This window comes from Staurois parvus, unplaced genomic scaffold (assembly GCF_062004578.1).
Source record: "Staurois parvus isolate SC_StPar_1 unplaced genomic scaffold, SC_StPar_1.0 ptg000350l, whole genome shotgun sequence".
Lineage (NCBI taxonomy): Eukaryota > Metazoa > Chordata > Amphibia > Anura > Ranidae > Staurois > Staurois parvus.
Genome location: NW_028318146.1, coordinates 3,606,993 through 3,631,283, shown reverse-complemented (window position 1 = coordinate 3,631,283; position 24,291 = coordinate 3,606,993). Strand labels below are relative to the sequence as shown.

The window sequence follows — 24,291 nt, the reverse complement described above, 5'->3', positions numbered from 1 at the left end:
ACCTCAGCTTGTTCAATGAAGCTTTGGCAATGAAACCTGGAAGCTGATTGGTTTCTATGCAGAAGGGAGTCTGATTTTGGACTCTCCAGCTTTAGTAAATAAACCCCCAAGTGTCTGAAAAACATAAGCTGCAATTTTAAATGATTATGCTAGCCTTTTTCAACCAGGATTCCTTCAGGGGTGCCTTGGCAATATACCTAAAAATGCCCAAAAATTGTGTATACACAGCCACAGGTTTTCATTGTGCACTCTTATGACCTTTTATCTGCCGGCATCATAACACCGAAACATGTCATCAGTTGATAAGGATGATGTCGGGTGCCACAGAATCCTTTTTTGCCCCTCTCCATCAGCACTAGGGTCATATAAACTGAGTGAGGAAGAGAAAGTAAAAATAAACATTGGAATTTTAGTTGGTACCAGTGTGCAAAGGTATATTTGCTTTGGAAGAATAAATCACCTCTAATGTTGGGTGTACTGCATGTGTGGGTGTTGCTTTATTATGTAAAACTAGCAGAACAGTTTTTTACATTTTAGAATGGGGTGCTTTGAGATTGTGCAGAATTTTAAAGGGTGCCTCGAGACTGTCCATAATTTCAAAGGGTGCCTTGACTGAAAAAAGGTTGAGAAACAGCGGATTAGGCAATGTGAATGAGGTCGTACAACAAGTGGTATCCCAATTTCGCTGCAAAAGTGTAAAACCACTTTAAACCATATAATCTTCTATCTGCAATATGCGAATATTTAAGGCACGGCTGGTCTCACGAGATTTGGAGTGGGATTTGGTTGATGTGTGTGCTGCTGTGCTGGAGAGATATTGTGCTGTGATACTGTGCTGCTTGCTAGAGAGAAAGCTATACCCTCTGAGGGCCTGCAATGCTTTTGCCTAATTTGTTCTCTGGATCTGAGCTTTCTGCAATAATCCTGCTGATTTTTGAAGAATAACCCACCAGTTATCCAGGGCTAGATCTGACATGTGGAAGGAAAGCCCTGATCCTCTCTACACAGACACACCGTGCACAGCAAGGCCTGCAAAATCGGTAATAGGGAAAAGATCAGCTTCAGAGAGCCTACAGGGGCAACACTGGTGACTACACCTTTGTCCTTTGCTTGCCTTTTTTAGGCACATCCACAGTTCATGTCCTGTTTAAAATAAACCAGTCCCATCACTCAGTCCTATTTTTCTTTTTTGCAGAGCTACGACTTTCAGCAGAATCTTATTATCCAAGTGTGTTAAACCTCTAGTTATGGCTGCATCAGCCAGCCTCTATGTTAATACAGAACACAGTAGTGACACAGTGGCTTCTATGGTGCCAGCTTTTCTTCATTCTTTTAAAAAGCTATTCTTCTGTGTATATATTGTAATTATACGTGTGCATGAAAGCAACCAAAGTTGTTTATTACAGACAAAGCTTTACTTCTTGCTCATTTTCTATGTTGTTCCATCACTCACTGCTCTTTGCGGTCAATATTTGAAATGATATTGGCCAGTAAAAAAAAAATGGAACAGTGGCAACAAAATAGCCAATGTGCAATCTGCAAGGTCAGGATTTTGGCATGAAAGATTTCAGTGGAGTTGTAGACTCACTATACATTTCAAATAATTTATATTCTAAAATCAGAGAAACTGTATAAATTCAACGTACAGCGCCAAAATCCGCACGTTCCTAACCCCAGAAACCACTAAACAGCTCATCCACTCCCTCATCATATCACGACTCGACTACTGCAACTCCCTCCTCACTGGCCTGCCTCGTCGCTGGCTATGCCCGCTTGATCCTGAATACGGCTGCCAGACTCATTCACCTTTCCAACCGCTCTGTTTCCGCCACCCCCCGCTGCCAATCCCTCCACTGGCTTGCGCAACGGATCAAATTCAAAATCCTACCACTGACGTACAAAGCTGTCCACCATACTGCCCCGAACTACATCACTGACCTAATATCCAAGTACCGCCCAACACGCACACTCCGCTCCTCACAAGACCTCCTTCTCTCTAGTTCCCTGGTCTCCTCCTCCCATGCCCGCCTCCAGGACTTCTCCAGGGTGTCACCCATCCTCTGGAACTTCCTGCCCCAACCCATCAGATTATCACCTACTCTCCTCTCATTTAGGTGCACCCTGAAAATCCATCTCTTCAGGGAAGCCTACCCCACCCCCCTGTTAATTTCCGACCTCCTCCACTCTTCCTACCACTCCATCCCCCACAGCTATCTCCTCCTGTTCCACCATCCCCTCCCTCCTAGATTGTAAGCTCGAAAGAGCAGGGTCCTCAATCCCCTCATGTTTTGCATTGTATTGTTATTGTTCTGTCACATGTTCTGTCCCCCTTTGTAATGTACAGCGCTGAGCGAACTATTGGCGCTTTATAAATACTGTATAATAATAATATGCATTCAGTCTGTAAATAATTATGCTGAGAAGAAAGGGGCTTCATATGTGTATGGCAGTTTTCAATGGTATAGAAATAGAATTTTTGAACAATGCCGTCCTGGCATCCAGTGCCACCTGTGTGACTCCCCACCAAATTTAACCATGGTCACTGGCAGCTGCAAGGTCACCAGGCATGCATGATCCCTGCAGCAAGCCAGCGCCATCTACAGGAATCAGGCATGTATGGTGATTTCATAGAGGCACACCATCTCCACTGTGAATGATACACACCAGGTGAACTCGTCTGTGCGGAATTGGCTTTATATAGGTGCAGGGGGAAATGGAAAGCATAAGCATAGGGCACCTAGAAGATTGCCCCTGGCAGTTGTATAGATAATAATTTTTTTTTACTGAACCTGCTATTTTTTTATACTAAGGGATTCCAGTGAAGCCATCTTTGTGTCAAAATTCCCATTTTTAAATGCCATAAAGGTCAGCTTGTTTAGTTTTTGCATGGTTGATGGCAACTTGAATCACATGCTGGCTTCTTATCTGACTGAGATCTTCCAACTGTCACAACCACCAGGGCTGATACACCTAGACATGGCATCTGAACTTGTTTTCTTTCTATACAAATCTGTGGGAATGCAAAGCAAACTCAAAGTAACAATGAAGAAACTCAAATGCATCACAAATTCACATTAAATCTTTCTACACTTTTTGTATATTCAAGCCCGCACATTGTGGAGTGCCACTCCTTGATGGGTTTTCCTTATTGTGCAGTATACAGAATTCTGTAGAAACCCTTCAAATTATTGAATTTTAAGTGTTTCTAGGTAAGGCTACTGTTGATCTTACAACATACACTACAAAGACATTTTAGACAATTGTGCACTTCCAGCCTTGTGACAACAGCTTGGGAAGGCCCAGGCCTGTGAATCTGGCTTGACGGTGCCTCGTTCACAAAACCAGCTCCATAAAGACATGTTTTGGCTTGTTTGGTGTTGAGGAACTTGAGTGGCCTTCACCGAGTCCTGACCTCAGTCCATAAAGTGTATGAGAAGCCAGTGGATGATGAAGATAATTGCTACCTTTCCAAAATTAAAATGCCATTTTTGGGTGGCATTGCTATTCAAATGTCAGGTTGAGCTAGCTGGGTTCTACACTCCTCTTACTATTTGTCAAATATTAAAAACGTAACATATTACTGGTTGCGTAAGACTTAATGGTTCCTTTACATATTCCTACATTCCTGCTGAGCCTCTTTCTGGGAGCTCTGCAATCTGGGTCAGGATTTAAAGGGGGAAGAAGGAAATACGTGTTCCACTTCCTGACTATCCACAAGATCACCACAATTATCTTATCATAGCACAACAAAGGCAAACTGGTGACAGGGATGAAAATAAATATTTGAACTGATCTCTGTGTGTAAAGAGGGAAAAAAAAAAAGCTGAACTGCCTTCTCTGCCATGTAACTAATAGACGGATTGAATCATTTTCTTTTCCTCCCTAATGGCATGCGTAATTGCTCCAGGTTTTCAGGCGTCCTTCACCCGCACTTATTTCGATTAGTGACTGATGCATTTCCATGGTAACACACAGCAGAGAAAGAACTCGTTGCTAGAGTGTGGGCACACAGCGACGTGGTCCTTATTCCGAGCTTACAACTTGTGTAAAATAACACATTTCTTCTTCCTTGGCTTTTTTTTCTTTCACCACCCGGCCTCCCTCTTCCAAAAATCAAAAAAACACAAAAAAAAAACCTCCGGCACCTCATGTTCTCTGCTGCATGTTTTTATGGTTGTTTTTTTTTATTTTATATATTTTATTTTTCTTCTCTACACAAAAGAGGATCAGAAGCTTCTTTTTTTTTCTTCCCGTGCGGATGTTTCAGGACCTAAAAACTTTACCTCAAGATAATGGGGACATAAGGATGTTGTAATGTGTGCTTCAAGGGACAGGACATCTTTTGGAATGTTTGTTTCGGCCGGGTCCATATGAAATGGTCACATCTGGGGTGGAAACTATGGCTGAGAGTTCGAAATTCAAGAAGAAAGTGCATTTCGGAGGTACTGTAGGCTGTGTGTCTGATGACTGTGGGCTCTGTATAGACGGCAGTGACTGATGCAAGAGGCTTAGCTCTCTACTTATTTTTATGTATATTCATAGATAACACAGATGTTTCATACACATATATATGCATTCACATGTATGCAGTGAGTGTATTTGTATAAAATAGAAGGATAGATTGCTTTTTCTTTAAGTATTTGATTATTGTTTTATACAATGCCAACATATTCTCCAGATTCGTATAACCTCAAAAAATAAAAAGAGAAATAAAAAAGGATAACCGAAGGAAAAATGCAGCAAAAAGTAGGAGCTCCGTGCTCATAGTAGCTTGAAAGGGTGAAGTTGTGGTATATAAGTGTATTGACAGCATTAATATATTTACAACTAAAATGTCAAGTATTTGTTTGGCCCCTTTTCTCTGTTTTCCTGTTAATTTTTTTTCTCTGCTACTTTTCCCAGCAACATGCGTTTATTTGCCAGTGAAATGACTAGTAATTCGCCCCTGTGATTGAAATGCATTGTCGGTAGACAGACAGGCAGCTGTCATCTGCACTGAGGTGATCGCTATTCTAAATGACCTGTGTGTGCCTTGGCATACTTGTGACTGGCAATACACCATGCCGGTGATGAGAAGTCGGGTCATTGGGAGGACAACAGATTGGGTTATATAAAGATTGCTTGGGGCTGGTTTTTAGCACATGATTCTGATGTGCTTTGTCATCATTTTGTTTTTTTGGGGGGTTTTTTTTCAGTCTAATTATATTTTAAATAGGAGGTTGTATGGGCCTAGAACTACACATCCCAGCATTCTCTGCTGCCGACTGCAGGCTCACTTTGTGTTTGTGTTAAAGGGTCACGCTTGGGCCCAGGATCACCGTTCTCGAGACAGTTTGTGTGGGTCAGTCAAGGTCAGGAGAACAACTGTAATACCTCAATATTGGATGTTGTGAAACTACTAGTCAGATTTAAAGTATATTCTTCATCTTCTCCACTTGGCAAAAGAGTTCTGCTGGATCTCCAGAAGATATGTCTATTGCGTCACTGTCCTGTTTTCAAAATAACCCAATAAAAACATGCTTAACAAGTTCTGCTACATAAACAAGAGCTCTGCAATGTGCAAACTTTTAAATTGTCTTTTAAACTTAAAGATGACTATATTTTAAAAGAGATCTTCCCAAAACTTTTTTTTTTTATTCAGGTATGGGAGGTATGCAGATGTGTTAATGCACCCACTGGTGTCCCATATACTACTCTGCTGATATTTTCCGAAATGTCTTAAATTAGTTCTTGCCTTGGCAACCCCTAAAAGTAAATCGTGTTGATTTCCACCAAACTGACAGATTTTTAATTATCGTTTCACCCAGAGTAGGCAAGTCATTGCTTCTTATAACTCTCCAAACTAGCCTCTCTTTATGCTTCTTTGAGACACTTTTCCAAGGCCTGCTGAATGGTTCACAGAAGAGGAGGCCGCCTTGGGTGCTTCGGCAGGAGTGGGGGGTGCAAAAAAGAGCAAGACCTGTAACCCATACTGCTAAAGTGTTCACATCTTATGATGATATTCTATGGAGGAAGGTACAGTTTGGCCTTTATGCCATAGATACTAATGAACCTTGTCCTGGCACTGCACTTCTCCTTTTGGTTTCTGTAGGATATGAATGCAAAATGATTTGACCTCTGCATACTAATCCATTTGAAAGGGTAAGAACCCTTCATAATGGGCAAGGTGGGCGGGTCTGGGAATCCAAGTATAAATATATCACAGCTGGAATCCTGGTTTGTTAAAGAAACCAGTAACTGATTTGATATCTGTTACTAATATGGAAAATCTGTTTTGGGTGGACAGATCATTTAAATATGCTTAGGTAGCCTAGTGCTTTCCAGCCAAGGTGCATTTGCAGTGGGAATCCTGGGATTTGTTGTTCCTTTACAGCTGCTGACGCAGTTCCATTGGTCATCTGCCTTTAAAAAAATAATGAATTTTACTGAAAAAAAATAATGCATATGAATATTTTCTCTAAAAGATGACAAAATTAAAAAATATATAATAAAGTCATTCCTTTTTAGAAGAATTTAAGAATTTTAATGGACTGATATGAAAATAATATGGATTTTCAGGTTTTTGTTTTTTTTTTCTGCTATGCACTCTTTTGATTATTTATGTTCAATCTGTATTTATTGAAGAATTTGTTTTCAAAAAAAGCTGTAAAAAAGTACAAAATACCATAAAAGGGTTTCAAATACATACACAATCCAGGGCAAGAAATAAAATAAATTAAAATAACAGATACACATACAAACAAGCACCACTATTTTGGTTAGTTAGACGTCAGATTGTGTTCTATTTATTTTGTTGCATATGCCCATTGTTAGTGTATGTATGCCGTTAGTCAAAGAAGGGGCTGCGCCTTCATTTCCCAGCCTCATGCCCAGCATCCTGGGGATAATTAAAGGCTTTGGCATGAAATTATAGGCTGTGGAAAGACTGATGGCACACAGATGAATGTTCTGTAAAGATTTTTTTATTTTTTAAAAAGAGGTCTTATCTGTTAAATTTGTAGCAGAAGGCCAATTACAGCATTCTAATGCACCCGTTACATAGTTTGCTATTCTGGTGCCCATCAATTGTCATTGATGTTACAGAGAGCTGTGTCACTATACATTTCTCTTTTCCATCATGAGTGGCTTTAAGTAGATGTAAACCCTAACTGAATGGCATTTCGTTTGCCAGAGCATGGTGTATCATACACTTGGTCCATTTATTTGTTTTAACAAAAGGCTAGTTTTCACCTTTTTTTTTAACCCTTTGTTGCATCTAAGTGCTTTTGGTTTACTGCAGCCTCTTCTACAGCCACTTCCTGTCTACATGTAATCCAGTGATGGGTGCATGGCATTTCTCAGGGCAGGTTTTCTAATGACAACAACCGTGGGCTATGTCTGTGTAATATGGGTGGAAACAGCCACTTGTAGTCAATGTCAGATGCCCATATGACAAGGTGATAAAAGAGAAGCACAATTAATATCCTGTAACAGGAAGTGCTTGAGTAGGGGCCCTCATGGCAGGATCACCAGTAACTATTTAATGGAAGCTGCAGGTTTGAAAATATTAAAAACTACTTTTGCATGTTAAAGTTTAGATCGGATTCTAATTCTTGGAAGTGGAGCTAAATCCATTAATTTAACGGTTTCCCAGAACCGTGACATTCAAGGCATTCCATGAATGATAATTGTCACACTTGCTGGTGCTCTTGACAAAGTGTCAAGCTGTCAAATTGCTGGTGTCATAACTGATCACATGTGCAGCATCATGGTAACTGCAGATCAAACAGAGGCTGAGATGACAGATTCCTAGGCTGTAAACGATAGGAGGGTTTAGTTCTGATTTAGCACATTGGGTGTAGGTGAGCCATTGCAACCGTTAAACGTTTCCAAAGTGATGTGGACTTAAGGCCTTATACTCAAGTGAACCCGTATGTAGTATAGTTAGGAGCAAAAAGAATGCACAGGAACAAATGCAGCCAAATGTCGATTGTGCAGTTACCTGTGTGCCAGGTCACTTTGTCATGAATATGACCTTGTCAGGGTTTTCACTGCCATATGGAATTCCATTTTAGGAGATTTGCCTTAACTTCCAGTCTCTGTGACAATGGTTTCTCAAGAGAGCAAGCGAAGAAAAATCTGTAACAGAGACAAAAGTAAAGATCTCAGAAAATTCTGGGCCCAAAAGGGTAGATCATGTGTGATATCCCGTACCTGAAGGCTGCTCTCTGTTATACAAGGTATTTTTAAGGGTCCTCAGAGTAGTCCAAGCACAGTGTGAAATATAAGCATGCAACACATCCAGTAGAAGTTTATTATTCTTGATAAAAAGTCCAAGAATAAATCCAACGCGTTTCAGGGGCTCAACCACACTGCTGAATAAATAATTTCTGTACTGGAGTAGCGTGTTCAGTATGAATTTCTATTACATTCAGCACTCAAGCACTGATTAAGAGGGAGTTTTGAACTTTGGAATTATTATGTGGCTTTTTACCAGGAATACAGTAATAACTTCTATCGGACCATTTGCAAACATGTGGTATGCTCATTTTTCACACTGTGCTCAGAAATACAAATCTGAAAGGAGTTCTGACCATTTCTTACCCTAATTAAAAAAAAAAAAAAATTTTCTGTCTATTTTTGTCACAAGTTAGCCTGCAGTTTCTTGTTTGTGTATTCTTACCTCCTTGCTGCAATGCTGTTCCTGATCCCTTTCACATGTGTGTTTGTCTGTGCTCACCTATGGGCGTCGTCTGCTGTTCTCTGGGTTTTATTTCCTTCCCTTCCATCACTTCCTGGCCCGCCTCCTTGTTTGCTTGTCTATATAAGACATTCTCAGTCTAGCCCACTTTACCTGAGCAACTTCCTAGTTGTCTGAGCTCCTGTGTGTTGCTATTGCGTGTATCCTGCATTGACTACATCTGTACTGATCCCGGCTTCGTTCTCTGACTGTGCTTGTATTCCGCCTGTCCTGACCTCGGCTAGTCTATTGGATTTCCGTTTGTCTCCTCCCATTGTACTCTGCTCCCGTGAGCAGTCTCCTCATCCTCAGCTGGGCGTACCTGGGGGCCGCGACCTGGTCTCAGCTTGCTGCATGTCCATCCCCACCATCAGGGGCTCTGGTGAAGAAGCAGGCTGAGGCTTAGACTCCATGCCCTGGGGAACCCCAAGTTGAGTATCTACAAGGGCTCACTACCACAGGTGCTGACAATTTTGCTGTTGGAGAGATTCTTTTACTTTCTTTCTGGTAAAATGTCAGGAGAACAGGACAAAAGGGTTCATCTCTGTATAGAAGTACAAACTCCACGGGGCTCTAATCCTTCCACGCTTTCTGCAAAACTTAGCAAAAACTTTTTGCTGGACATTCAATTTGCACTCCAAACTTTTTTTATTCAAGTTTGTAAATGCTCCCTATAGTGTCTATATTTATCAGCCAGGGGTATAGATAAGGGGGATATAGGAGGTTCAAACTCCCCAGCAGTCGAAGCACTGCAGCTGCCGTTTCTGCCTCCTATCAGAACTCAAGGACAATCAGCAGTTCAGAGTAAAGAAAGGCTCTCTTTAGCTCCTCCTTACCTCCTGTCACATGACACCGCCGAGGGAGGACTTCTCCTCACTTTGTATTGCCAGGTCTGGTGAGTGGATATCATGTAGGGGGGCGGGGAGCTGTATTGGGGGAAGTTGTACTCGTGGATGGAGAGATCTGTACTAGGGAGGGGGATCTGTACATACGGAGATCTGAACTGGGGGGAAATCTATACTGGGAGGGAGAATCTGTACTGGGAGGGAGAATCTGTACTGGGGGGAGGGGATTTTTACTAGTGGGAGGTGAAGAGATATGTCCTGGGGGAATTTTGGCTTAGGAAAGGAGATTGTTTTTCATTGTACTGCCTATTGACCTGTGTGTTGCACACTCCTGACCCTTGTTGAACTCTTGCTTGTGACACAGTAGATAAAATGTTTTGGCATATCAGGACCGTGACATATGTTGCTGTGCCCCCAATGCGTAAGCTCAAGTTTTAAATTCCTCCCACCCACAATTTGCTGCAATGCGCTGCCCCACTGCCTAAATATTTTCCTCTGGGTACCTGAGGCTGAGCCTCCTCCAAGCAAAAAAAAGCCTTGACATCAGCTTGTGATCAGCGTCTCTTACTTAATCACAGCTGATTTATGCTCATTTAGTTGAATGAAGTGTGTGTTGTTTTTAATTACGTCAGACCCGACCAACAGACTTACACATTTGGGATGAGCAGTGAAGCACAATCACTGTGCAGAACTACTAAGCATGAAGCACAGCTTGCATATGTAATTTGTAAATATGGCTGCTACATTAACACCAATTAGTGCATATTATACACACAAATTAGGTTTCTTAAACAATAAGTTAGAGTTCACGTTTGAGATTTTGGTCCCATTTCCTTAAAAAAACCACGCAAGCATTTCCTCAAAGCCCATAATGCGTTTTTAGCGTTTTATTTTATGCGTTATTTTAAAATGTAGTGCAACACAAGACAGGTTTTATGTGCATTCTACGTGCATATTACATGTGTTTTCTTTATTTAATTTTCATAATTTCCTGTCTTCGAGTTTGTGTCTGTGTTTGTTGGAAATATGGACATTTGATTTGAAAAACACTATTTAAAATCCATACTGCGTTTTTAGTGCATTTTCACTGCGTTTTTCCATGCATTGCCATTGACTATAATATAACAAGTGTGTGAGCAAGGTGCAGTGTGGTGTGGCGGCGGAGAGAACACACACAGAGGCGGAGTGTGGTGAACTGGATATATTGAAAATGTTCCAATAAGGTACAACCAAGCCTGATGGTTGAGCCATCCTGTGCCACATACAAAACTCACAGCAGTGATCCTGTGGCATGAGCAATGCTGACAGTGTCTGTAAATAGGGGTGGAAGTGGGCCTTCGCCTGGTCCACCCTAATAGGGGAAATGATCCAACGAGTTAGGCGTAGTCCTTGCACTTTCCCTACTCTTCCAAAACCTTTCCCTAGCACTAAGCACTCTCCTTGAAAGACAGGTAATGTATCCCTACGTTAGCCACTTTGCAAATGCCAGCAAAATTAGGGGGGCAAGGGGCTAAAAGAAGCTCTGCCCTCACCCTAGATGGTCACGAATGGACCAGCTTCAATCAGACAGCTATTTCCAATTGACCATAGGAAATCATAGAGGAATTAAGTTCCCAAAGACTTCCTTCTCCTTCTGCATTGCCCCTTTGGTCAAGCACCACCTACATTGGGGACTACAGACTACACCTGCCTACACGTGTTTTTACCAAACTTACAAAAGATGCAGCAGTTCTTTAACACAGCCCAAAAATGTGGAGAGCTTTGCAGAATAAAGTTAACTAATTTTGTGCTCTCTTAGCGCGCTGTGATCCTTCAACTTGCATAAACACAATGGCATGAATAGGCCTTAGCGTGTAGAATTTTACAAAACACACTTTTTTGAGGTGGTGTGCAGGAAATGGGTCTTCTAAAAGGAAGGACTTCAGACAAACAACTAAATATGCAGTCCACATACAAAACATTTGCAATTCTGTGTAGACATTTTTGTGATTCATACACCTCTTCCAGACATCACAGGAGGGTGCCACCACTTTCTTTGCTAGAGATAAAGCATATCTGAACGTAAAAAACAAAAATTGTTAGTACTGCCATTTACCTGTTCTTAGATGTGGTGGTTTGCATTAGTTTTCTTTTTTACAATTGTTTCCTTTACTTTAACCTGGTAATCCTGCCATTACCACACTTCCTGTCCTAAGGGGACAACCATACCGAGCAGCATCATTACCCAAGGACAGGGAGTGTGTTAGAACTACATAACACTATGTTAGGACCACATAACACCTCCCACTGTCATGGAGAAAAGAGATAGCTGGGAACAATGCTAACTGATAACATTCCAGAGGCAGAGAGCACAGGAAGTTATCAGCCCTCAAGATTTTTTGCTGGATGGCCAGTTGTTTTTTCTTTACAATTTTTTTTAATAGATATAACAAAAGCTTTCAATTGTTTGTTTAGCCTAGGTTCACACTAATGGGGTGCGGTATATCGCATGTGATTCGCACAGGAACCGCACCACATTCCTGTGTAAATAACATGCGATTTGTGTGCGGTGAGATTGGAGCCATACATTTTGTATGGCTCAAATCGTCCCGCACCAAAAAGGTGCAGGACCCTTTTTTGGGTCCGCACTAGAATCAGATCGCATGGGTATTCACACCTATGCGATCCGAACCGTGTTTTGCAGACCGATTTCAGGGTGTTGTTAATGTAACATACATACCCGCATCAGTTCACATGAACAGGGTGCGATTCTGATAAGGTGCGGAATTCGCACAGAAAACACTGTGAATTCCGCACCGCATCAGTGTGAACCCGGGCTTAAAGTAGAATTCCAGGTGTGGTATATTTTTATTAGTTATATTGGTCCAGCTTGGACTAATAACACTCTCCACTTCATTCAACCAAAGAATGCATTCATTCAGAAAACGCAAATGCATTCTTATCAGACCGGCTCCACAGCGCAGGACCTGGAAGCAAGTGGAGATCTACTTCAATGATTTCCAGCTTTCAGGGATGATCAAACAGGTATGGTATATAAATAGTTACATTGGTCCATGCTGGACCAATGTAACTATGTAAAATTATACCATACCTGGAATTTTTCTTTAATAGACCAAAATGAAGCAAATAGGAGAAACATATTGTTAAAGTTTACATACACTTTAAGAAATACAGTTGTGTCATCTCCCCACCCTCACCTTGCTAATTGGACAATGAAATTGCAGCAACACATTGTTCTACTCTCTGTTCCTGTCTGTATGTTTTCTGTCAGGACACCTGATTGGCTCTAAGCATTGCCCCTCTCTTTGCCAGTTCTGCTGTGCAATTAATGACAGGAGGCTCATATCAACACAGTTTTTAAGTTTGTTCTGTATAAAGTACATATCATTCATTTTAAAGGAATATACAATTGTAATAAATTACTTTTTTAGGCCTCTTTAACGCTAGCTTTTAACAGGCATTAAGGAGGTGTTGTATCCCCTATCCACAGCCTGTTTTAACCCCTTGATCCCCACGCTAGCGCACTGTACCTGTATCCATTGCACATGGTTGCAGGGTGCTTACAAAGCAGCTTACTCACCCGAATGGGTCATGTTTGGTGGCACCGTGCCCACCGAAAGCAACAGGGGGATAACTCCTGCCACAGCTGCAAGGCAGTAAAAGCGCAACTCAACTGCGGGGTTTTACCACCCCCCAACCTTGCAAGTGAACAATCCATTATATGACTTTATCTTTAACCATTTCAATACCGTGCAATTTTACACCTTCCTGCCCAGGCCATTTTTCAGTTTTCAGCGCTCTCACATTTTGAATGACAATTGCGCGGTCATACAACATTGTACCCAAACTAAAATTTTATCATTTTCTTCACACAACTAGAGATTTCTTTTGGTGGTATTTAATCACCGCTGGGGTTTTTATTTTTTGCTAAATTAACAAAAAAAGACCAAAAATTTTGAAAAAAAAACACATTTTTCTTTGTTTCTGTTATAAAAGTTTACAAATAAATAATTGTTCTTCATAAATTTAGGCCGAGATGTATTCTGCTACATGTCTTTGGTGAACATAACCCAAATTAGGATGTATTTTTTAGTTTGTAGGAAAGTTATAGAGTTCACAAACTATGGTATAGATCTGAATATTGATCAATCCTGAAGTACTGACAGCCAATCTAATTTCTTGAGGTCCAAGAATGTCAGAATAGTACAGATATCCCCAAATGACCCCTTTTTGCAGAGTAGACAGTCCGACGTACTTCATAAGAGGCATGGCGAGTTTTTTGAAGTTGTATTTTTATGTCATAATTTTTTGGAAAATTAAAAAATTAAAAAAATTATTTTCACTATTTTTTTTTTTACATACTGTCACCAGTGCAGTACAGCGTCATCATATAACTGGCATGGCGGTTAACAGGGACACTGACTGGTGACAGTATGAAAAAAAAAAATATATATATATATTTTTTAATTTTTTTTATTTATTTATTATATTTAATTTTTTATTACATTTTTTTTTTATTTTTTTTAAGATTTTTTTTTTCATATTTTACTATGACCAAAGTAGTACAATGTTACCATAGTAACACTGTACTACTTTGGGGAAGTGATCATTTTTTTTTTTTTTTTTTTTTTTTTACACAGTTTGCTTATAGCAAAGATTTACTTTGCTATAAGCAAGCATTTACCTGAATGAAATCGATTCATTCAGCTTTTTTTTTTTTTTGTGCTTAGCTGTGATTTGGTCACAGCTAATCACATGACATGTGCATGTGATTAGCTGTGACCATTCACAGCTCGGCACTAGTATACAATGGATGGCATCATGAATGAAGCCATCCATTGTATACAACTGTCATGTGACCTGCTGTGATTGGTCACAGCAGGTCACATGGTACCAGCAACGGGAGCCGGTACTCGGATCTGTCATCGGCCGTGTCCGAGGTGCACGGCCCGTGACAGATCCCGCTGCTGCGCCGCTCTGCATTACCGCAAACGGCGCATGTGCGGGAGCACGCCAAATGGCGTGCACCCGGAATGAAGAGGCACATCTGAAGCCGCCAAACGGCCATTGGTTAATGGTACCACACATAAAACACATACAAAACGCAACAGATGAATATGCAAAGGTGTGGAGCGGCCCTAACTCTATTTATTTACATGAAGCTATTCAGAATCAAAAATATTTCTAAAGAATGTAGAATACAGCCCCGTAATCTTTAGGGCTCGTTCACACCGTGGTACAGTGTCGTCAGTTTTTCTGCACGCGTTTTGCAAGGGCACAACAAAATCATTGGTTCTCTATGTGCCCTGTTCACACCACAACATTAATTATCGTGCATTTTTTTCTGTGCAGGAATTTGCAACATGTATAAAACTCATTGGAGCGCATATGAAAACTGATGTATACTGATGTCTCTGCAAGTGAAATCTGCGCGTCAGTTTCCATCAGTTTTTATGCACGTATGGTGTAAACGAGCCCTTAAAGAAAATAATTATGAGTTTTATCTCATGATACCAATAAAACCCATTCTACGAACGCTCATAATTTTGACTAAAGCCCTTTTCCAGCAGTAACAGCTACAGATCTGTGGTGTGACAGAAGACTGGACTGTGACAGATTTTAATTTTATCTGGCACTGAACTGAATGCAGACATTTAACATGCAAACTCGGGAGGACTAGGATTGGTAATTAATTTTTTGCTTGTTAATTAGCTCAAAGGTTTCCAGTATATTGCTTCCAGTTTGGCGAAGTGAGGCACTAAAGGAAATCAATATGTCAGTTATGTCCTGGGTGTGGGATTAGATGAATCCTTTTAGAATATATGCAGTATTTAATTCTTTACATCGATTACCCATTAATGTGATAGGGCAAAGCAGGTAGTAAATGTTAATTACCGCCACTATGGCTGAATAACCCAGGTTCAATGTAGATTTCCCAACCTTAAGTTTACAATATAGAGTATCACTTTTAGCTGTCAGTCATCTAAAGGGTGCCAAAATCTTTTGAGCCGAAATCCCTTTTTACGTTTCTTCAGCAGGCATGCTTCTTTCCTCCACAGTTGTCCCTTTAAAAAACATCCACATATCTTTCAATGTGATTGATAATCTGATGGTTTTGAAATTTAGTTCTCATCTTCCAGAAACTGACCTAGGGGTTTTATTACTTTTTTTGTAATTCTCTTAAGATTGAATAAAAAAGAAATTTAACAAATGGGTGCACTAATCCTTTTTAATATGGGGTTGTGGTGTGTGTAGCTGTACTGAAAAAAAAAAACTATATAGACGTGGAAAGTTAAAAGGAATGCTTCCTTTTACAAATACAATTAAAAATTCTGATCAAATACATTTTGGAAAATGCTGCAAAACTAAAGTGACACTAAATTCTGGGTAAAAAGGTCTATTTGAGTATGTATTCTTAACTCAAAAAAGAAAAAAAAAGTCCCTTCTATTGCTCTCAGCATCCACCAAATCTCCAAATTGCTTTTTTTTTTTTTTGTGACTCTGTTACAGGATAGCTACATTCATTCTTCATGAGCCCACTGTATGTAGGAACGTAGCCACCCTCTTTTGCTTACTCCCAATATCGACTAGAGACTGTGGACTATTGGTTTTGTAGTATACATAGAGGAATGCACATGACCATAATAAACATACACTTCTGGTTACAAACAAATGGAAGCGATAGATGCTCTCATTACACCTGAGCCTTTCTTGCTCCCCACTTCGGGTTGCTCATAAAGTGTATCAAAACAGTTAAAGTGGTTGTAAAGGCTCCAGGTTTTTTACCTTCATGCATTCTAGGCATGAAGGTAAAAAGCCTTCTGTGTGCAGCAGCCCCCCCAATATTTACCTGAGCCCTGATCCAGCTATGTGCACGAGAGCCTCTGCTCTCTGGGAACTCTCCTTCCGCTGCTGTCAATCACAACCAATGAGCCAATAAGCAGAGAGAGGGCGTGGGGCTGAGCCACGGCTCTGTGTGTGTGAATGGACACGCAAGGAAGCGGCTCTGGAGTGAAGCAAGCTTCACCTCTGGGGGCAAAGGAAGGGAAGAGGGACCTGGAGTGCTGGAAGGGGGACTCAAGAAGAAAAGGACCGGGACTGCTCTGTGCAAAACCATTGCACAAAGCCGGTAAGTATGACTTTTTTTTTTTTTAAAGCCTGCCTTTAATTTCACTTTAAAGCGATTCTAAAGGTTATTTTTTTTCTTGTGTAAAATAACAAACATGTCTATACTTTCCTGCTGTGTGCAGTGCTTTTGCACAGAGCAGCCTGGATCCTCCTCTTCTTGAGTCCCCTGCAGGCTCTCCTGGCCCCTCCCTCCTGTCGGGTGCCCCCAAAGCAAACAGTTTGCGCCGTCTGTCCATTTATACATGGAGTCGTGGCTTGGCCCGCCCCCTCTCTCTCCTTATTGGCTGACTGGCTGTGACTGACAGCAGCGGGAGCCAATAATTCCCTCTTGCTGTCACAGCCAGTGAGGAGGCAGAGACCTGGGACAGCTGGATCTTGTTGGGCTCAGTGAGTATTGAGGGGGCTGGGGGCACTGCAGCACACAGAAATTTTTTTACCTTCATGCATAGAAGGTAAAAAAACCTTGAGACTTTACAACCACTTTAAGACCAGAAGTCTCAGACCAAAAACTCTTCCCCGTTATTGGCAGTGGTTGTAAAGGCTCAGTGGTTTTTGCCTTCATACATTCTATGCATAAAGGTAAAAAACCTACTCTGTGCAGCATCTCCCTCAGCCCTCCTAATACTCACCTAAGCCCCCTCTTGATCCAGCAATGTGCACTGGAGTCTCGGCTATCCAAGGACTCCCTCTGCTTATTGGCTGAGACAGCAGTGTGGGAAGTGCGCATGCTCAAGTGTCCCCATAGCAAACTGCTTGCTGTGGGGGCACCTGACAGGAGGGAAGGGCCAGGAGAGCCTGCGGGGGACCCGAGAAGAGGAGGATCCAGGCTGCTCTGTGCAAAACCAATGCACACAGCAGGTAAGGATAGACATGTTTGTAATTAAAAAACAAAACAAACCTTTTAAGTAAAGTATTTTCACTACTGGCTTTGGTAACAGAAAATGACTAGCTCGGGTCACTTATCACACTAGCAACAAACCATCACACTGTCAACATGTATGTAAAGTCAATTTTTTTTTTTAGATTTAAAAGGGAAGAGTTAATCCCTCTGTAAGGTTAATTGTTCCTGCCATTGTCTCTCTGAGGAGATTTTGTTTTCACTTACAGTTTTGAAGATTCAACAATAAATGAGAGCAAATCTCTTCAGAGTGAATGCAGTTTTCTTCTTAGTTGTCATAGGAAGTGTCACCATTGAGGGATTTTACCTTACCACTGGCTATGGTGACAACTCAAAATATGTGGATTTCCTCCCACTTTCTGTCTTGGTGACAATGTTGAATCTCCCCAGTGGAGAAACAGACAACAAGACAAAACTTCAAAAGGGTTCTAATCCTTCCCTACTTTATCCAACACTTACCTAACTTTGGTAACATAAACATAACACCGTTGTGGCACTGGTCAACTGACACCATCTTGGGGAGATTATACTATACTTTGGGACACACTACTGAATTTTCTGCACAGGGCTGCCAGTAGCATCAGGCGTGTACTGTGGCCAAGAAACTCTTTAATGGTTTTAATGTTTTTTTCATATTCAAGGTTTTCATTTCAAATTCAAGGTGTGCACCTAATTGCAGTTGTCTACAGTATATCTGTGGACTTGCTGATCATTTTCAGATGCATTCTTTCCCTCTTGAGACTGTATTGGTTGTTCAGTGTGATCTTCTGAGCCTACATATGGGTCTATTAATGGGACAGCCTGCAGTGGCAGATTACTCCATGAATGGACCTGAATATATGCTCAGGAAATAGTAACAGTACTGGGAAAAGTAAAGGTTTTACAGCAAAAGTCAAGATTTGCATGTAACTTCAGCTGCTGGTAACAGCATCTCAGGATCTTCTGATCATTTTGTCAGCTGTTTCTCATCATATGCCTAATGTGAATGCCTCAGATTTTTAGCAAATGTACTTAAAAATGTGGCAGCTTGTTTGATCATATAGTGATTAAACATGTCACATGTGAAGAGATTTAGTAGGCTCCAAATTAATGTACAAGTCATCATGCTTAAAGCTGAACTCAAAAGGCACACGTTGCAGCTCTGTAGTAATTAACCACTTGCCCTCCGCCTACTGTTTTTAAACGGCAGGATGGTGGCACTCCAGGGCGGGTTGCCGTTTATAAACGGCACCCTCTATTTCTAGTTGAGCGCGCAGCACTGCGATCTGGTGCCCGCTGTGTCCTCCGGACACAGTGAAACACCGATCGTCGGAGTTTGGAGCCAATCAGTGATCACATGCAAAGTAGTAAGCAAGATGTCACTTGTGACATCATTGCTTACTACGTGTGAAATCTGTGAATGATCACAGAGGTCACATGGTACAAGGCTATTCACAACAGCCTTGTACCATGTGACAAGGTCTGACCAATCACAGCTCACACAGTATTTCTCAATGGCTGCAAGAATGCAGACAGAGAGAAAGAAATTATTGCTTTTACATCCTATATGGGTGTAAAAGCAATCACTGTAAAAAAAAAAAAAAAATCTTCATCACCCCCCACAAGTAGTGGGGTGACAGTATGTAAAAAAAAACATAAATAATAATACAACAATGTAAAAAAAAGTTTAAAAATTATAATTTTTGGTTATAAACTAATTTGGCGTATTTTTTTTTTTTCACTAAAAAGATAATGGAATACATTTTGGCCAAAATATATGATGAAATATTATTTATTTGCAAAATGTTATAAGAAAAACACTTTTTCAAAATTTTTCGACATTTCATTTACATAGCAAAAAAAAATAAAAATCCCAGCGGTGAATAAATACCACCAAAATAAAGCTATATCTGTCTCAAAAAGATGGTAAAAAATCATATGGGTACAGTGTTGCATGACCGCGCAATTGTCATTCAAAGTGTGATGGCGCTGAAAGCTGAAAATTGCTCTGGACAGGAAGGGGGTAAAAGTGTCCGGACAGGAAGTGGTTAACACAGAAAGAAATTAATGTTGTTGAATGCAGGTAATATGAGTTCCTGAATTTTACCTGATATCAGCCTTTTACAGTCTAGATTAGAACTGGATAGACAGCAATCAAAATCTTTTGTAAAACAGCTATTATATATATATATATATATATATATATATTTATATATATATGGGGCGGACTGACCATTTGGAAACTCGGGCACTGACCGAGGGCCCGGGGTCAGTAGGGGGCCCCATGAGATGCCCCTGGTACCTTTTTCATAGGCTTTTTAGAGTTTGGGCAAGGACACAGGGGCCCCATGATTCCCTATTGCCCGGGAGCCCCATGAGTTGTCAGTCCGCCCCTGATATATATATATATTTCATATGTATTTAGCTGTTGGCCTGGAGTTCAGCTTTAAAGAGGAATAATTGATGCTCAGAAATGTTTCACGTGATTTGGGAACACAGAGGGTACAAACACCATAGAGACACAGACATGGCCACCATGACTTTTTTTTAATGTTCTGTGATTGGAGCTATCTGTTACTCTATAATTTGTTTTTTTTTTTCTCTTTTTTTCTAGAAACACGCACAGATAGAACTAAAAAATTATTTAGACACTATACTGTTGGATCTTACGACAGCTTTGATGCTTCCAGGTAAGAATTATCAGATTGCAAGGTGTCAGTATTTCTTTGTTTTTTGTTTTTTTTTTTGTCTTCAAGCTGGCATTAAGGTCCAAGAGATGTGCAGTGCAACTTGTTTCAAGCCCAGCTCCAGAAATATGAAACAATCCACCAGTACATCCCCCATTGCATGGGTTACAGTATATGCTTGTTATGTCACATTGAGATGTAAATACCTTATTCTGCCCTTCAGCAGGGTCTTTCCAGTGCTGCAATGGATCACCAGCAGCCTCCTCTTTAAGCCATGACTGCTGGTTTTCACATTCCAACCTCCTTCACGTACACTACAGGGTTGACATCCCTGTATTGTAGGTGATGATGCCAAGGCTCCACCAACAAGCCAGAGCTTTGGGAAGAGGCTACTGGTGTGGGGGATAGGTTAACAAACCACTACCTGTAGAGTGCCCCGTAGACATAATGAGCATTTAACCCTTGCTTCCCACCATTTGAGAGTGGATTTTTCGTATTCTTGGATTTGGGCTTTTATGTACAATGGCTACTTATAATTTTCACAAACATATATGATTTATTATGATGATGAGCTCTGAAGGTGTTCATGTTCATTCACAGAGAATATCCAAAAAGTTGAAAATTATTTTTTCATGCGACTCGTATATTGTTTTTACTGCGATCTACGTATTGTTGGACATTGGTATTAAAGCCAAGCTTAAGATCTTTCTTTGCTTTCTTTCCCTCATGTCCATAGAAACCCTTCCCTTTTGAGGTCCCCTACCACTATTTTTTTTTACATTACCTTATTCTGATATCTTCTGGTCTGTCACATGGTGTATTGGGTCCTCTTCTGTCTTCTTCTTGAGGTGAGCGGTCATGCATGATGCATAAAACCTGCGCTGACGTAGGAACATCAGCGCCCTCTTTGCATCACTACACTGTGGATACAGGGCTTCGTGCTCATGGAGTAGGGCCATCAAGGAGTGAAGATGGGTCTTGTGACTTATGGAGAGCTGTAGTAGCCAAGAAACACAAATGTGCAGCTCAGACATGCACTGTTAACTTGGTTCCATTGTAACGACAGTGGACAGCACAGCCAACAGCTTATGTACGCATAGGCAATGAGCTTGTAGGCAGGGAAGTGACATCACCAGCAAATGGAACTATACAGGCAATGTTGTGCAGGTCACTCATCATATCTTGTTCAGGCAAGCACTGTTCTTCTCACTACCTGAGTTTGGACGCCTGTACTGATGCACAGGACCCCCTAGTGTGGCAGCTAACAAGAAATAAAAGACTGCTCAGGAATATTTACATTCTGTGTTTGGTGCTTAGTGAATGCGGTGAAGCTTCACTTTGTAAAGAATACCCAATCAGGTGCAAGTCAAATTAAATAAACAGAATTTTGCTTCAACATTATTGGATGGTGGAAATCAGAAGACCTTCACCACATTGACTACTAAGCTCTGGGGAAAAGGAATGTAACTGCACTTGCAAAGTGCACAATGTACCGTATTTTTCATTCCATAAGGCGCACCTGACCATAAAACGCACCTAGGTTTTAGAGGCAGAAAACAGGAAAAAAAAAATTCTGAACTAATGGACTGCAGACATAGTACAGGAGATGACCAGAGACTGCGGACAGCACAGGGATGACCAGAGACTGCGGACAGCACAGGGATGACCAGAGACTGCGGACAGCACAGGGATGACCAGAGACTGCGAACAGCACAGGGATGACCAGAGACTGCGGACAGTACAGGGATGACCAGAGACTGCGGACAGTACAGGAGATGACTGCTGACCTTTGGGGAGGGGGGGGGAGCGGGTACCTGAATTTGACAGGTACCCGCTCTTACTTCCGCGGAGTTGTTCTTTGATGTTACCTGTTCCTCTATCCAGCCGCGCTCTGTCTTCCCGGCTTCTGTAGTGTGGGCGCTCGGCATGACAGCCGGGTGCCCAGTGCGCATGAGCGAGAAGCACTTGCGCTTTGTGATTGGTCCGGCGGCTTCTGGGATCTGTCATGTGTCCCAGGTACCGCCTTACCATTCACAAAAAGCACCGCTTCTTGCGCATGCGCACTTGGCACCCGGCTGTCAAGCTCAGCGCCCACACTACAGAAGCCGGGAAGACAGCGCGCCGCTGGATAGAGGAACAGGTAAGGTCAAAGAACAACTCCGCGGAAGTAAGAGCAGGTACCTGTCAAATTCAGGTACCCGCTCCCCACCTCCCCAAAGGTCAGCAGTCATCTCCATAAGGTCCTGCTGCAGAGCTGAGCGGCCGGCCCGGTATTCTGACACGGCGGTGGTGGAAATACCGGACCGGCCGCTCCATATTCGCTCCATAAGACGCACTGACATTTTCCCCCCTTTTTGGGGGGGAAAAAAGTGCGTCTTATGGAGCGAAAAAGACGGTATTTTCCTTTAGAGAATATGCCCCATTGTGGTCTTTTGCTGTGTGTTTTTTTATTTTTTAAAATGTTCTTAAATTCCCTGCTTGTACTTTAACCACCGCTTTCCATCTTAATTGCTGTTGGCAACAAATGAGCAAATATCAGACAAATGTTAAACTGTTCACATTTGTTTTACATACGAGTTCTATTTAGTATTTTGCTGTTTGTGAGAATACATTAGTAGCTGCTTTACCAAGGTTTTTCTTTTTTTCTGGATCAACAGACTCAGATTGTGCTTTTTGTAGGCTGGAGTTTTTTTAACTTTGGGTACTGTTGTGTTCTATCTCCAGCTTATAAGCGTATTTTGCTTGTTTGATATCAACAAGGATAACAAGGAAGCTAGTCAGTATAGTTTGGCTCTGTGTACGTGTTCATGCATTCCACTGATAATGACAGATCTTGTCAATGACTGGTGCACATCTTATTGTTCTTTGTCTTTAGCAGCCAGGAAAGAAAATCGCTTGATTCCCCCATCAACAGAGTCAGTGTTGATGGGTAAAGAGACTCCCGCAGCACTATTGTGTTCTTCCAGTTGTGGGGGAAGCGGCATGGGGAGCCTTCACGGCCGGAAGAGCACAATGATTACTGCTATTACCCCATATTTATTGATGCTTATAGGTTTGGTGTCTCCACATTTATCTATGATCCATAGTTTAGGAACCCAGAATAATCGCCTGCAGATACACAGCAAAACCCAACATGGCCAAAATTGGTCAAAGTGGCTGGAAAAAAATGGTGGACAAACTTGCTAAATTCATGCAAGAAACAGCTCAAAATGGCACCCAGAGGGCCCCAGTGCTCATGGCAGAGAAGCAAACTTATATAATCTTGGAAACAACCATGAATTCTAAGGATTAATTGCCAAAGGGTTAGGCACCACTGAAAGCTAAATCTATCCCTCTTGCACTCACATGGCCCCAAACACGCATGGTGGATTATCCCTTTTGCATTCACAGACAGCTAAGTTTCCTCCACACTACTTTTTCTGTATTACTAGAGGGGTCTGTGCCTATTATGGAATTTAATGTATCCGCCTCTGTAGTTCCTCTCAAAACATATGAAACTGTCTGAATCATAAATTAGAGTGGGGGTCTGCAAACATTTCAAACAAAGGACCAGTTTACTTTCGCTCAGACTTTAGGGGGGCTAGATTGTGGCCAATGAGGGAAGAAAATCTCCCAGGCCCAGCATCAGTGAGAATAAATGTGGCTTCAGGGTTGGTGGTCAGTGGCTGGAATTATGCCCCTTTTTTGGTGCCAGTGGGAGGAATAGAGCCTCATATCATTGGGAGGGAAAGTGCCCCAAGGGCCAGATAAAGGCTAGCAAATGGCTGCATTTAGCATTCGGGGCATAGTTTGTAGACCACTGAATTAAAGGAATCCACAAGTTTAAATTCAGGAGGACATGGTTGGAGCAATTATGATTTTTTTTTCCGTTTTTAAACCTCCATCAATATTTCACTTTCATTTATGGGCATAAGGGGCATAGTTTGTAGACCATTGAATTAGAGGAATCCACAAGTTTAAATTCAGGAGGACATGGTTGGAGGAATTATGATTTGTTTTCTGTTTTAAACCTCCATCAATATTTCACTTTCATTT

The 24,291-nt window shown here is 41.4% G+C and overlaps 1 protein-coding gene across 7 annotated transcripts in view; it reads left to right on the top strand.

Annotated features, from left to right (window-relative positions):
• SHANK2 (SH3 and multiple ankyrin repeat domains 2) overlaps positions 1 to 24,291 on the top strand; it is a 791,629-nt gene that overhangs the window by 511,734 nt on the left and 255,604 nt on the right. For 6 of the 7 annotated variants that reach the window (XM_089684605.1, XM_089684599.1, XM_089684598.1 and 3 more), the window contains one exon: positions 20,184 to 20,259. In XM_089684605.1, coding sequence (XP_089540731.1) covers positions 20,184 to 20,259 — 76 coding nt within the window. Of the gene's footprint in view, positions 1 to 4,032; positions 4,443 to 20,183; positions 20,260 to 24,291 lie in introns of those variants that run through there. The other variant, XM_089684602.1, reaches the window with a different exon arrangement.